A 12982-nucleotide genomic window follows, 5' to 3' on the forward strand; every position below is an offset into this window, starting at 1 on the left:
GAAATCTGGCAGGGCAAGGCGCTGACGTAAGAGTACTTCCAGCCTTTTCACCTCAGGTCAGTGGTTGCTTCTTGCAGAAAGGTGTGAGGACCTTTCACATCGACACTCAGAAAAATTTCTGGTCCTTACCTGGCACTAGCTGCTCAAAAACATTTCTGCTTTTAATATTACAGAGACCATTAACTTACTTCCAAACCCAGGGCACGTGGCAACCATTTAGTGATCTGTCATGGGAATGGTTCACAGCTTGGTCTTTCTGAATTTTGTTGTAAACTCTAACACTGTTGTACTTCTCCAACCATCCTCTGTGTACTAAAGGATTAGTATATCTCAAGAAAAGAGCCCCAGTTGCTACTGTCAGAGAGCTGTAAGATAGACTAGGAATGACCATAGGAAAGCAGGGAGAAATCAAAATCAAATAAACGTACAGAAATAAAACCTTTAAATGATGTAGATATTTTCAGTAAATGCATTATTAACAATCAGTAATAGGGCTTGGGCCATTTTTGTATGCGACTCTTGATCAGACAGGAAGCTGGTGTAGCCACAAGCCACAGATCTATCTACAAGTGATTAAAATGAAATCATCTTTAATGGAGTGAATGGCATACGAGGGGCATACTTAATCATGTAACTGGGCTGTGCAAATTTTCCCTCTGACAGCTGAGCCCGATATTGTAAATCCAACAGGAAGACTAGCATTTAGAAGTTATAGCTCTGCCTTTAAAGTCTTCCCCTTTAAGGTGGGTTCTCTTGGCTGAAACGAAATTATCTCTCACGTAAGATGAAATATGGTCATCATTGGTTTTTTCAGCAAACATTTGTTGTGTGCCTGTGTATTGGGCATGTGTATCCAGTAATTGGATATACTGTACCACATACTGTTTCAGACATTTTTTCCCACTTTAACTTGTTAATATGAACTACAATTTACTCATTTGTGTTAAGCACTGGACTGGACACTGTACATAATTATCCACAAAATGTTCACATTATTGAAGTAGGATATATCAGCAACATTTTACAGGTGAGAAAAATGAGGCCCAGAGAAGTAACTTGCCTGAGGTCACACAGCAATATAGAACAGAAACAGGATTTGAATTAGGGCTGTATGACTTCAAGCCCTGGTGTCCCTAACCCCACTGCACACTGCTTTCTTGTGAACGTGAACACAGATGGGACACAATTCTCTCATATCCTAAGATATGGGAGCTGGGCAGGACTTAAGAGGTTATCTGGCTCTACCTCTTAATTTTACAAATAAGGAAACTAAGAGCCAGTTTCATGGGAGATGATTAAGCCAAGGACTCCCTGCTTCAGAATTTGCTGAGAAAAGAAGAGAGCCCTTGCCTGAAAACCCGTATTTAAGTGCTTTTACAGAACTGTCCTTCACATTTAAGGATAACTTCTTCTTGATGTCTTTGGGTGATGACAAATGCGTTTGTGACAATAGTGATTTTACATTTGTCTTGTGATGCTGTAGTTCATTAGATTTTACTTTCCAAGTTAGCATTTCTTATGGTAACTTGATTTAGATGACATAGGCCAGCATGTCTCAAACTCTAATGTACATACAGATCACCTAGGATTTAGCAGGTCTCATGGGGACCTGAAGACTGCCACTCTAATAAGCTCCCAGGTGATGCTACCCATTGCCTGGTTGCACTTTGAGTGGCAAAGATGCAGGCAGGGTTCGAAGAAACCTTTTTAGCTTCTTTGCTTTTTAAGAAGCATCTCTGGGTATACATATGGATTGCAAGTGGTGCTATGGCCTGATAAAAGATAGCCAGGTAATGATTAAGATAATTTCCTTAGGTGTTTACAGAGGCATCTGTCCCCATGAACTTTCTTAATGAGCTTAGGCTGCAGCAATTATATCTTTAAAAGTGGAGTTTAATGGGGAAGGCATATTTGGGAAGTCTGAATGGAGGATTGTAAGCTGCAGACAGCGGGGGCCATGCTTGGTGCAGTGTGTTTATGAGGGTGCCAGGCTGAGTATTGGTCATGTAGGAGCTTTTTAGTTTAGGCTAATGACTAAGGGCATGGTTGTCAGGTAACCTTTGGTGCAAGTCCCAGATCTGCCACTAACCAATGGTGTATATTTGGGCAAGTTACCTTACCACCTTCAGACTTAGTTTGCTTAGCTTTAAAGTGGCGTTGCAACTATTATTTACCTAAGGTGTTTTAATGAGGATAAAAGGAGATCATGTATGCATGTACAGCATGATATGTGGTCTTTCAGTTATTGGCGGCCCAGCATTTCTGGAATAAGAAAAAGGATAAAATGCTTTCAGGCACTTCACGTCTTCCTGAATTGTGTTATTTATGTTACATTTGGGGATATTTTTATTGCCAGGGATTCTAGTGGCATCTAGCCCTCTCCTGCACCTCTGCCTCTGTGCTTTGCCAGCAGTGTGGCTAGATGTATGGTGGGCAGGCGAGAATGACAGGCAGGAACAGTTGGTGGGCCTAAGGAGGGATATGACATAAGATGTGCTATGGGACACCTATGCTGACAATGACTGCTCAGTTATTATTGGGAGTCAGCCTAGTTTAAGGGGAAGGTCATGGGCCTCAGAGCCAGATAGACCAGGAGAAGAACCTAGTCCTGCTACTTAAAAACAAGTTTACTGAGCCTCAGTTTCCTAATCTGTGAAGTGGGGATAATGAAACCAACCTGACAGGATTGCTGTAAGAATTAGAGATAATATCTGCAAAACCCATTCATATAATACATGCTTAATAAAAGGGAGCCATTATTACATTAATATTATTAAATAAACAGGAAACCCCTGGTGGAACTATTCAAATTCTTTAACCTGATCCATCAAGGGGCATTTATTGTTCCATTGCTGTGTTCTCAGCTCTAGCTATATACCATGGGAGGGCGGCGTATGATTCAGAAAATTCCGAGCCAGGGTCCTGATTCCTGGGTTCTGTGATTTTCCACAGCTCTGCCTATATCTTCTACTAGGAATGGTCATTATCAGCATGTATAGTCCTCTCTCAGCTTTCTTTCCCACCTCCTCCCTCCCAGGAGAATAAAAACATTTGAACATTGTTTCTTTGCCTTTGGGAGCCTGGGGAATTCCGAGAGGAGGGGTGTTGGTTCTAAAACATAAACTCTATGGGAAAAGGCCTTTTTCTAGAATATTCACCATTGTATCCCCAGCGGCCATAAAAGGTGTGCAAAACATTTTTGTTGATTAAATAAATGTTAAAGCTCCTGAGACTATTTGTTACACATTGCCAGGAGAGTTTCTTTACGTGGGCACCATGGACTTTCTGGCCAGGGCGATTCTCTCTTGTGAGGGCTGTCCCGTGCACTGTAGGATGTTCAGCAGCAGCGTTGGCTTCTACCCACCACATGCCAGTAGCACATCCTCAGTTGTGACAACCAAAAATGTCTTCAGATATTGCCAGATCTCTTCTGGGGTGCAACATCACCCTCAGATGAGCACCCCTGGCCTGTGGAGACAGGGTTTGGACCAGGATTCTATTGGGAAGGGAAGGTTTATAACATGAATGAAAGAAAAAGATTTTTAAATCTATGAGAATATACTGTATATGTGATACCAGTAAAAATGTTTCCTTCCTTGACATCCATTACAAACATTTACCTTCAGTTGCTACAAGTGTCTGCTCAGGTGACAGGGAAGAGAGGTGTGGCTGCTGGCTGCCCAGGCTGCAGCCTTGCCATGAACAGCTTGCACTGCTACTTTAAGAAACAGTAACCGTAGGCCTGGTGCGGTGGCTCACGCCTGTAATCCTAGCACTTTGGGAGGCTGAGACGGGTGGATCACGAGGTCAGGAGACCGAGACCATCCTGGTCAATATGGTGAAACCCCGTCTCTACTAAAAATACAAAAAAAAAAATAGCCAGGCGTAGTGGCGGGAGCCTGTAGTCCCAGCTACTCGGGAGACTGAGGCAGGAGAATGGCATAAACCCGGGAGGCGGAGCTTGCAGTGAGCCGAGTGCCACTGCACTCCAGCCTGGGCGACAGAGCGAGACTCCATCTCAAAAAAAAAAAAAAAAAATGAAAAGAAACAGTAACCGTAGATGATACAGCTGCAGTTCAATTTTGAATCAGCAAGTCCAGTACAGACTGACCTGTTTACAGGGCAGATCGTTTAAAAATCTTGGGTTATTTGCTCTTCTGAAATTGATTCTGTGGATATGGCCCAATTTTGCTTGTTAAACAAGTATGAAGTTCAGGCATGAGGTTTAGGCACATTGGTGTTTTTCGGTGACTGTTGGAATCACATTTGACTCACAAAAGGACGCCTTGCCTTCTGCTGGCCAGCCAAGTACTTACTCCCATTAGTACTTTCGACAATACTGTTTTATTACTTTGAAGCCTGAATATTCAGAAAGGTGCCCAGCAGCTGGAAAGAATCTTTAAGATCACAGAATCACCCTCCCCCATGAAGAAATTAGGAAACTGAGTTTCTTTGGAGCCTAATATATCTCCTTTCTTTTTTTTTTTTTTTTTGAGATGGAGTTTTGCTCTTGTTGCCGAGGCTGGAGTTCAGTGGCACAATCTTGGCTCACTGCAACCTCCACCTCCCAGGTTCAAATGATTCTCCTGCCTCAGACACTTGAGTAGCTGGGATTACAGGCGTGCACCACCACGTCCAGCTATTTTTTGTATTTTTGGTAGAGATGGCGTTTCATCGTGTTGGCCAAGCTGATCTCAAATTCCTGACCTCAAGTGATCCAACTGCCTCAACCTCCCAGAGTGCGGGGATTACAGGCATGAACCACTGCGCCCAGCCCATATCTCCTTTCAAATCCCAGTACATCAGTATCATCAGGTGTTAGTCTGTTAAAATAGAGCTTTTGTTGAGTATAATCCTTTTGGTTTTTGTGAAGATCTTCCCTACCCTGCTCCATTGGAAAGACTATTTTAATATTGTTTCTTCTCAGAATATTACCTGGATACAATCTTGTATTAAAAATGGTGTTCAGGCCTAGAGGTGATGGGTCACTCCTGTAATCCCAGTACTTTGGGAGGCTAAAGCAGTGGGATCACTTAAGGCCAAGAGTTTGAGACCAGCCTGGGCAACATACTGAGACCCTCCCTCTACAAAAAAAATACAAAAATTAGCTGACTACAGGTGACATGCACCTGTAGTCCCAGCTACTTGAGAGGCTGAAGCAGAAGGATCGCTTGAGCCCAGGAGGTCGAGAATGCAGTGAAGTATGATTGTGCCACTGCCCTCCAGCCTGGGCAACAGAGTGAGACCTTGTCCCATAAACAAACAAACAAAAAAAAATTGGGATTCAGCAAAAATGATGGCCTTGATGAAAACATACCAAAAGAGTCAACTGTAAAACTCCATTTAAAAAGGCAAGTGTATATATGGCTTGAATGGGCAGCTTAGCAGTGATGGGTGAAGAGCAGGAAATCACAGATGGGGCACCTGTCTTCAAATCACATGTTAGTGGCCACGGACAAGTTCCCAAACCTCTCTAAGCACCAGCCTGCTCACCTGTAATGGTGATGAATAATATCGACAGCTTCATAAATAGGATTGCAGGGATTCAGTGCTTCAACGGAGGTCAGAGGCTCAGCACACTAGCAAAAATTTGGCACTTACATGTTAGTCATTGACACTGTTGTGTTACACTAATAAGCACTTCCTAGTTGTTATTTTATTCTAGAGTCCTTTTAGGGCCTCTGGAAATGTGATTTCTTCAAAAAACCTGGATAATGAAACTGAGGGGACCTATGTAACTTGGTACAATTATCTCCTGCACTGGAATACGAGTAAAAGACCAGACTGTGGAGACAGAGGCATTTAAAAAGAACCATATATAGTAAATTTTCATCAGTGATTTTTTTTTTTTTTTGTCTAGGTTAAATGGTATTATCCTCACATTGTATTTGGTTAAAATTGCCATCATACTATATGAAGCAACATTCAAATTATACTCATTCTAAACCGTTTCAAATTGAAGTGAACTTTAAAAATTAGTTAAAATTTTTTTTTTGAATATACAGTTTTTTGAATGAAAAAAATGCAAAGCATATTTCCTCCCTTTGGGCCCTAGAATCCCACCCCTCAACACACACAGAGGGAAGAAGGCCTGTGTATACTCTCCTGTGTGCTTTGGGGGATCCAGGAATGTGTTTACTGGGCATATGTAGTAGAGCAGTCAGTTAAAGGAAGAAGAGTTGTATTTTAATGTTAAAATGATAGATTTTTCATGCTAACAGTCTATTCAGAAAATGTTAAGAGTTTAAAAAAATTTTTCCCCTCATTTAAAAAATAATTAAAGCTGAAAAAGGCATAAAATCTATGTTAAATAGCCAACTTAATATCTATCCAAGTTGATACTTCAGTAACTACAGCCCAGTCAATCCATGTGGACTGATGTATTTCATCAGGGGCCCAGGCATGAACTGTCATTAGCAAGGTATTGATTGAGTACTTCATTCTTTGCCACACTCTTCGACATAGTTATTTTAGGCTTAAAGTCTGACAACAGCAAAATGTAGTCATGGTGTTTAATGTGGATTTGCTTTTCTAAAACAATGTCCAGCAAATTGAGTTGTAAATTCAGTGCTTTACGGTAGATTTCTTTATGGGACCACACCTGCCCAGTGGAAGTCCCTTGTTTTCCCCCAAACTAGTCCGTGATTGTGCTTCCTTAGTGACCTTCTGATAAGGAAGCGGTATTCAGAATTGCATTTTTTGTTTTTTTCAGACAGAGCCTCACTCTGTCACCCAGGCTGGAGTGCAGTGGCCCTACCTCGGTGCACTGCAACCTCCACCTCCTGGGTTCAAGCGATTCTCGTGTCTCAGCCTCCCAAGTAGCTGGGACTGCAGGTGAGCACCACCACTCCCGGCTAATTTTTGTATTAATATTGTTAGTAGAGGTGGGCTTTCACCATGTTGGCCTTGCTGGTCTCAATGCCTGTCCTCAAGTGATTTAGCTGCCTCAGCTTCCCAAAGTACTTGGATTATAGTCATGAGCCACTGCGGCTGGCCATAAATGCATTTTTGATATTCAGGTTCAACTCTTAGGGAGCATTCACTGGTTCATAGTTCAAGGACTGTAGTCCTTGCTGTGCTTATCCCAACCCGGGCATGGGCCTTTGGCTTTGCCTCCACCTCTGAGCTCATGTGAGTTTTGTCTCTAGTGTGCAGCGGTTTAGCAACTGTCCAGGAAGTACAACATACTGAGGGTCCTTGGGGGCAGTGTCTCTGGGGTCAATGTCTGGTAAAGAGCATTGCTTTTATAGATTCCAGATCCCAGTGGGTCAGCTGTGATTGAGGTACTTTATCCTCTCAGCAAGCTTCTTACTTCTCACCAACAACCAGATGTGGGCTTTCATGCATTATTTGTGTGATGAAACATAATCTTAGGCTGATATAATTGTACCCCAACATTTTTTAGCGTGAACTGCTAATTCAATATAGAGAGAAAGAAAAGGTGGCAAGAATTGAGAGTCTTGAACTCCTAAGGTTTGATGGGACCGGTCATTTTACCATCCCAGGCAACGGTGCTTGATAAAACCAGTTAAATTGCGGTGTTTCTGGTGACTAAACCTGTAGTATGTTGCCATCTAGTGGAACATACAGCAAACTAAAGATTAATGCAGTCTGACCATAAAGTTCCCCTGAGCTAATTAAATCAGCCAGAGAAAAGAACTGAAAGTATTTTCTAAAGGCAAGTGTTTTGGTAACATGCAAATTCATATGAAACCAGAGTTGACTTTTCTTAAAGTAGGCAAATGGTCACTCTGTTTCTCAAGAGTGCTTGCATACCACCCAGTTACTAACAAGTTTTCAAACATATCACCAGGCCAGGACACTGCATTTTCATTGTCATCTGTACAATATACAGTTTCTCTTCTAAAGTCCTGGAGAAAATGCTTGGTTACCAGTAGGTTATTTTGGTATGTTTTAAAATGTGATTTTAAGATGTCCATTCCCTTTCTTATTAATACATACTTATCCTTTTTTTCTATTAAATTTCCAAGAATAAATCTGCTGATTTTTAGGAGAAGCAAACACATGACTTCACAAAGTAGGGATTTCACATTTTAAATTCTAACTAGCATCCCCAAAATGTCCAGTCCTGTGGTTTGAGACCTGATTTTTAGGAAGACCTGAAAGATTCTACTGTGGACTGTTTTTTGAGCACTGACTGCTTGTTTTGTCTTTGTCCTGCTCCTGCTTGCCTAGATCCCTCCCTGGTGCCACAGCAGCTGAGTGCGCATCAAATCTGAAGAAAATCTACACAGTACAGACAGTACAGGTAAGAGCAAGAGAGGGACTAACTGGATTAACATGGCACACATCGGACTCTTAATCACCCACCTTGAAATCTGTTGCTGTGCTGGCAGCCCCTGTCCAGGGTTCTGCTCTGGAGTTGACTCTCGGCTCCAGGTTGGCACAACTGCCCTTGACCAAGTCCACCCCAGGGCCAGCTGAGCACACAGTCAGGTGGCCTGCTCTTCTCTTGGCCACCTGCTGAACCTTTACTACCTAAACCTTTCATAGACCCACACAAAAGGCAGACTGCAGTGTGGTTAAGAGCAAAGGTTTTCAAGATCTTTATCTGTGTTCCTGTTCAAACTCCAGCTCTGCCACTGCCTCGCTGTGCCTCTGTTCCCCATCAGTGAGAGGCAGTGGCGCCTTCCCTGCAGGGTTATTAAAGGTTTAGAGGTCACATAGGGAGAGCAGGATAGTGTGGAGCATGAAGATGGAGAGTCTCTGCTTGGTTTCCTACTTCACTTCACAGTTCCATCATCCTAAATTAGGCATGGATCAACCCCTTTCATCTCTGTAAAATTGGTCTAATGGTAGCACCTACCTCCATGGGTTACTGTGAAGATTAAATAAGATTATGTTTATGCCATGCTTAGTGGAATACCTAATATGTAGCAGATTCTCAATGAGTGCAAGCTCTTAGTTCTATTAGTTCTTTCTCTATCTAACTCTGATGATGGAGTTGGAAAAACACGACTGAAAAAACACAACTGGCCAGGCACAGTGGCTCACGCCTGAAATCCCAGGAGTTTGGGAGGCTGAGGTGGGAGGATTGCTTGAGCCTAGGAGTTCCAGAGCAGCCTGGGCAACATAGACCCCCATCTCTACAAATAATTTCCTTCAGAATTAACTGGGCATGGTGGCACACACCTGTGGTCCCAGCTGCTTGGGAGGCTAAGGCACAGTGATCACTTGAGCCCAGGATTTCAACACTGCAGTGGAGCTATATTCACACCACTGCACTCCAGCCTGGGCAACAGAGCAAGACCTTGTCTCAAAAAAGAAAAAACCTGATTGATTTAATTGATCCCATTTCTATTTTCTTCAATAGCAGATTCTATCCAGTTTCTCCTATCTTCTAGTTTAATGGGTTGGTGCAGGTAGAATAAGGCTTTTGAGGCTGCTTCAGAGTTGCATTGACCATATGTCCATGAATTTTCTAGAAGGGACAGATTTTAAATAGCTTTCCTGTTGTATCCCTAAATCTTTTAATGTCTTAGAAATTCCAATAGATCAGCATCTAAATTGTGTCTCTTAGGCAGCCTCTTACATGCAGAAGTAGCACAGAGATCCATTTTTTTTCAGGCTGTGGTCCCAGTATCTGGTTCAAACTGGTTCAAAAAAGTTGGCATGCATAATTACGAAGTCACAGAAATCTGATTGTAAGGTGCTGTGTGTGGCTACCAAGGGCAGTGAGCCGGGTGTGAAGACACTGTCCTGACTGTGGGCCATTTCTGGTGTAGTTGGGGAAGTGACATAAACGTGTGGGAAGCAGAGCAGCAGTGCTGCTGTGCAGTGCCAAGTACAGACGGCACCACAAGGCAGCGCGAGGTCCACTGTCCAGAGACATCAACGTGTTCAGAATCTGGGAGGCTTCCCTGCACGTCTCCTCTTCTGTGGATTTAGGGACTTCTGTGACCTTTTCCCAGCAGTCTTTTTATAATCCTCAGAGCGCTTGATTTGAAGGCCTGTCCTCATGTAAAGGCTCTCAGAGTCTCATTAGACTTTTCCCAATCCACATGACATTAGATCATCAGGGCTATGTAAGAGATTCCAGGGCTGACACTAGTCAGATGAGGGGATTGGCTTGGTTTTCCTGACCCTGCGAGATAACCCAGAGTATTTGGTAGAGCCCTTGAATCCACAGCATTTTAGGGTCTTCAGGGAGCAATTTAAAGCACCCGGGCAGGCACATACTAGGAAATACTTTCTTTAAAACTACTTTATTGGGATATAATTTGTATACAGTAAATGTAGATTTCTTAAGTATAACTTTTGACAAGGGTACGTATGTACAACCGTCATACAGATCAAGACAAAAAAAAATCTTTCCCATACACCAGAAAGTCTCTTTGTGCCCCTTCCAGCCTCCATCCCCCAAAGCAACCATTGTTCTCATTTCTACCACATTACATTCATTCTGTTATTGAACTTTATGTGAATGGAATCATGCAGTACCATATTACTGTGTCTGGTCCTTTGCACTCAATGAATATTGAAGAATTGAATGAATGAATGAGGCTGAGCATGGTGGCTTACGCCTGTAATCCCCACACTTTGGGAGGCCGAGGCGGGCGGATCACTTGAGTTCAGGAGTTCAAGACCAGCCTGAGCAACATGGTGAAACCCTGTCTCTACTAAAAATACAAAAATTAGCCTGGAGTGGTGACACACGCCCGTAGTCCCAGCTACTGGGGAGGCTGAGACAGGAGAATCGCTTTAACCCGGGAGGTGGAGGTTGCAGTGAGCTGAGATTGTACTGCCCTCCAGCCTGGGTGACAGAGTGAGACTCTGTCTCTTACATGTACACACTCTCAAAAAAAAAAAAAAAAAAAAGAATGAATTAGAAGTTAATAAATGAACCACTTTCCTGTAAGGATTCTGTAGGCTGCACATTCTCAGCGGGGGCCAAAGTTGATTCTTGCAGAGGAAGTACATCAGTGAACAAATCTCGCTCTTTTTATGTGCAAAGCATAGATGTCCATGCAGTCCATAAACATATATGGTATCTCTGTGATATTAAAATTTTGTCATAGGTGATTAGGATAAAGGGCTCTATTAGGGCCTAAGGGAGCAACAGTGAAAAAATGGCTGATAAACACTGCCTTAAGGATCAGGAAAGTCCTTTCTCTCTCAGCTGTCTGTGCTCCCTCGGTTTCTCATCTGTAAAACTGAGGTAATATTAGTGCCTACTCCCTAAGGTTGAGTGAAAGTTAGATAAGATAGGTATATAGTTCTTAGTAATGCTTGGCACTTAGCCCTCAGATGTGGCCGGCTTTTACTTAAGTGTTACTGGATTCTGTCCCTCAGCTCTATCAGTTATCTGGTTAGGGTAGTCACAGTGCCTTGGTTGATGTCTCATATGTGACGCTTACTAGCTTGGACAAGTTATATAACCTGTCTGAATCTCATTTTACTCATCTGTAAGATGGGAATAATTGTAATGGTAATTTTATCATGCTGTCATGAGACTTAAATGACACAATGACGTAAAAAGCCATAGTTAAGTACCCAATCATCTGCCATAATTTGTCTACTTCTACTGAGATATCTTTTTATGCTTTCTTCAGTCATATTTTATATCAGAAAACTATACACCACTGCTTCTAGATTATTTATTTCAAGTGATTATACTCTGGATTGCACCACCACTAACAGGTGTATGTGAAGATATTTAACTTATCAATAACTTTTGAGATTTCAGCCTGCGAGTGTCCTTAACATCTAATCAATTGTCTTTAGTATTTAAGAGCTGGCCAGGATATTATCTTGCAAGTCATTTGAGGATATGCTTTTGTCCCACTGTTTTTTTAATTTATTCTAGGATTGTATATTAATTATTTTTTCTTCAGAAGCAGGGTCTCTGTCACCCAGGCAGGAGTGCAGTGGTGCAATCATAGCTCACTGCAGCCTCAAACTCCTGCTCTCAAGAGATCCTCCCACCCCATCCTCCTCCCAAGTATCTAGGACTACAGCCATGTGCTACCACACCCAGCTAAATTATGTTATTTTTTTGTAGAGATGGGGTCTTGCTATGTTGCTCAGTCTAGTCTCGAATTTCTGACCTCAAGCTGTGTTCCTTCCTTGACCTCTCAAAGTGCTGAGATTATTCTCACTCCATTAGCACTAAAAAAACCGCTTCTCCAATTATGTCTATATTTTCCTCCCACATGTGTTTAGATGAAAGGTAAAAATCATGTGATATTAATGATTGCCTTATTAAAGACATATGTGTCTTTTTACACTTTGAGGCCCTTTAGCAAATCAAAGTAGATGGGTTTGGGAGAGGAATTGTTACCCCATCTATTAGCTGAGGAGCCTGAGGCTGGAGATAAGTGGCCCAAACATTCAGTGGAAAGAGCCAATCATGCCATGTCTCTAGGACTGGAACTCCCTCCACTTCCAGTTCAGTTCTCTTTCTTTTACTCCCCCTGATTGAGGAGTCGGGGAGGCTCAGCCTCCAAAGGACCTGGGAACCCCTGCTGAGGACACTTTGATCATACCCAACAATAATTCTCTCTGCCTGGAGTTAAATTCATTTCTACTTTCCTGCCTTTCTTGGAAAATTCCATTTTACATCTAGGCATGTTTTCCAGATGCTTATTGATTCTCTTACTCTTTTGTGAACCTGTCCAAATTTTCCACAGTTCTCATGTGGTTTTGCATCCTCAGGGGTTGCAGTGCAGAATAGAAAATGGCTTTTAGCCAGGTGCATTGGCTCATGCCTGTGATCCGAGCTACTCAGGAAGCTGAGGTGGGAGGATTGCGTGAGCCCAGGAGTTCGAGTTCAGCCTGGGCAACATGACAAGACCCACATCTCTAGAGGGAAAAAATAATAGAACACGGCTTTTGAACAAGCCTTATTTTACCTGTTGGAGAATGAAGAGCTACCTGCCAGATGTGATTTGCAAGAGAAGTCTCCCTTGTCCAGTTTATTTCGGCCTTACCTGCTATAAGACTAAAAATCCCACCCCTGAAA

The 12982-nt window shown here is 42.5% G+C and overlaps 1 protein-coding gene across 5 annotated transcripts in view; it reads left to right on the forward strand.

Annotated features, from left to right (window-relative positions):
- Positions 1–12982, forward strand: part of EIF4E3 (eukaryotic translation initiation factor 4E family member 3) — a 136302-nt gene that overhangs the window by 36639 nt on the left and 86681 nt on the right. For all 5 annotated transcript variants that reach the window (XM_031662780.1, XM_031662779.1, XM_031662778.1 and 2 more), the window contains one exon: positions 8197–8269. Coding sequence is in view for 2 of the 5 variants with exons in the window: in XM_009200341.3 (XP_009198605.2) it covers positions 8197–8269 (73 nt within the window). In the remaining 3 variants the exon portion in view is untranslated. The remainder of the gene's footprint in view (positions 1–8196; positions 8270–12982) is intronic.

Source organism: Papio anubis, chromosome 2 (assembly GCF_008728515.1).
Source record: "Papio anubis isolate 15944 chromosome 2, Panubis1.0, whole genome shotgun sequence".
NCBI classification, from domain to species: domain Eukaryota; kingdom Metazoa; phylum Chordata; class Mammalia; order Primates; family Cercopithecidae; genus Papio; species Papio anubis.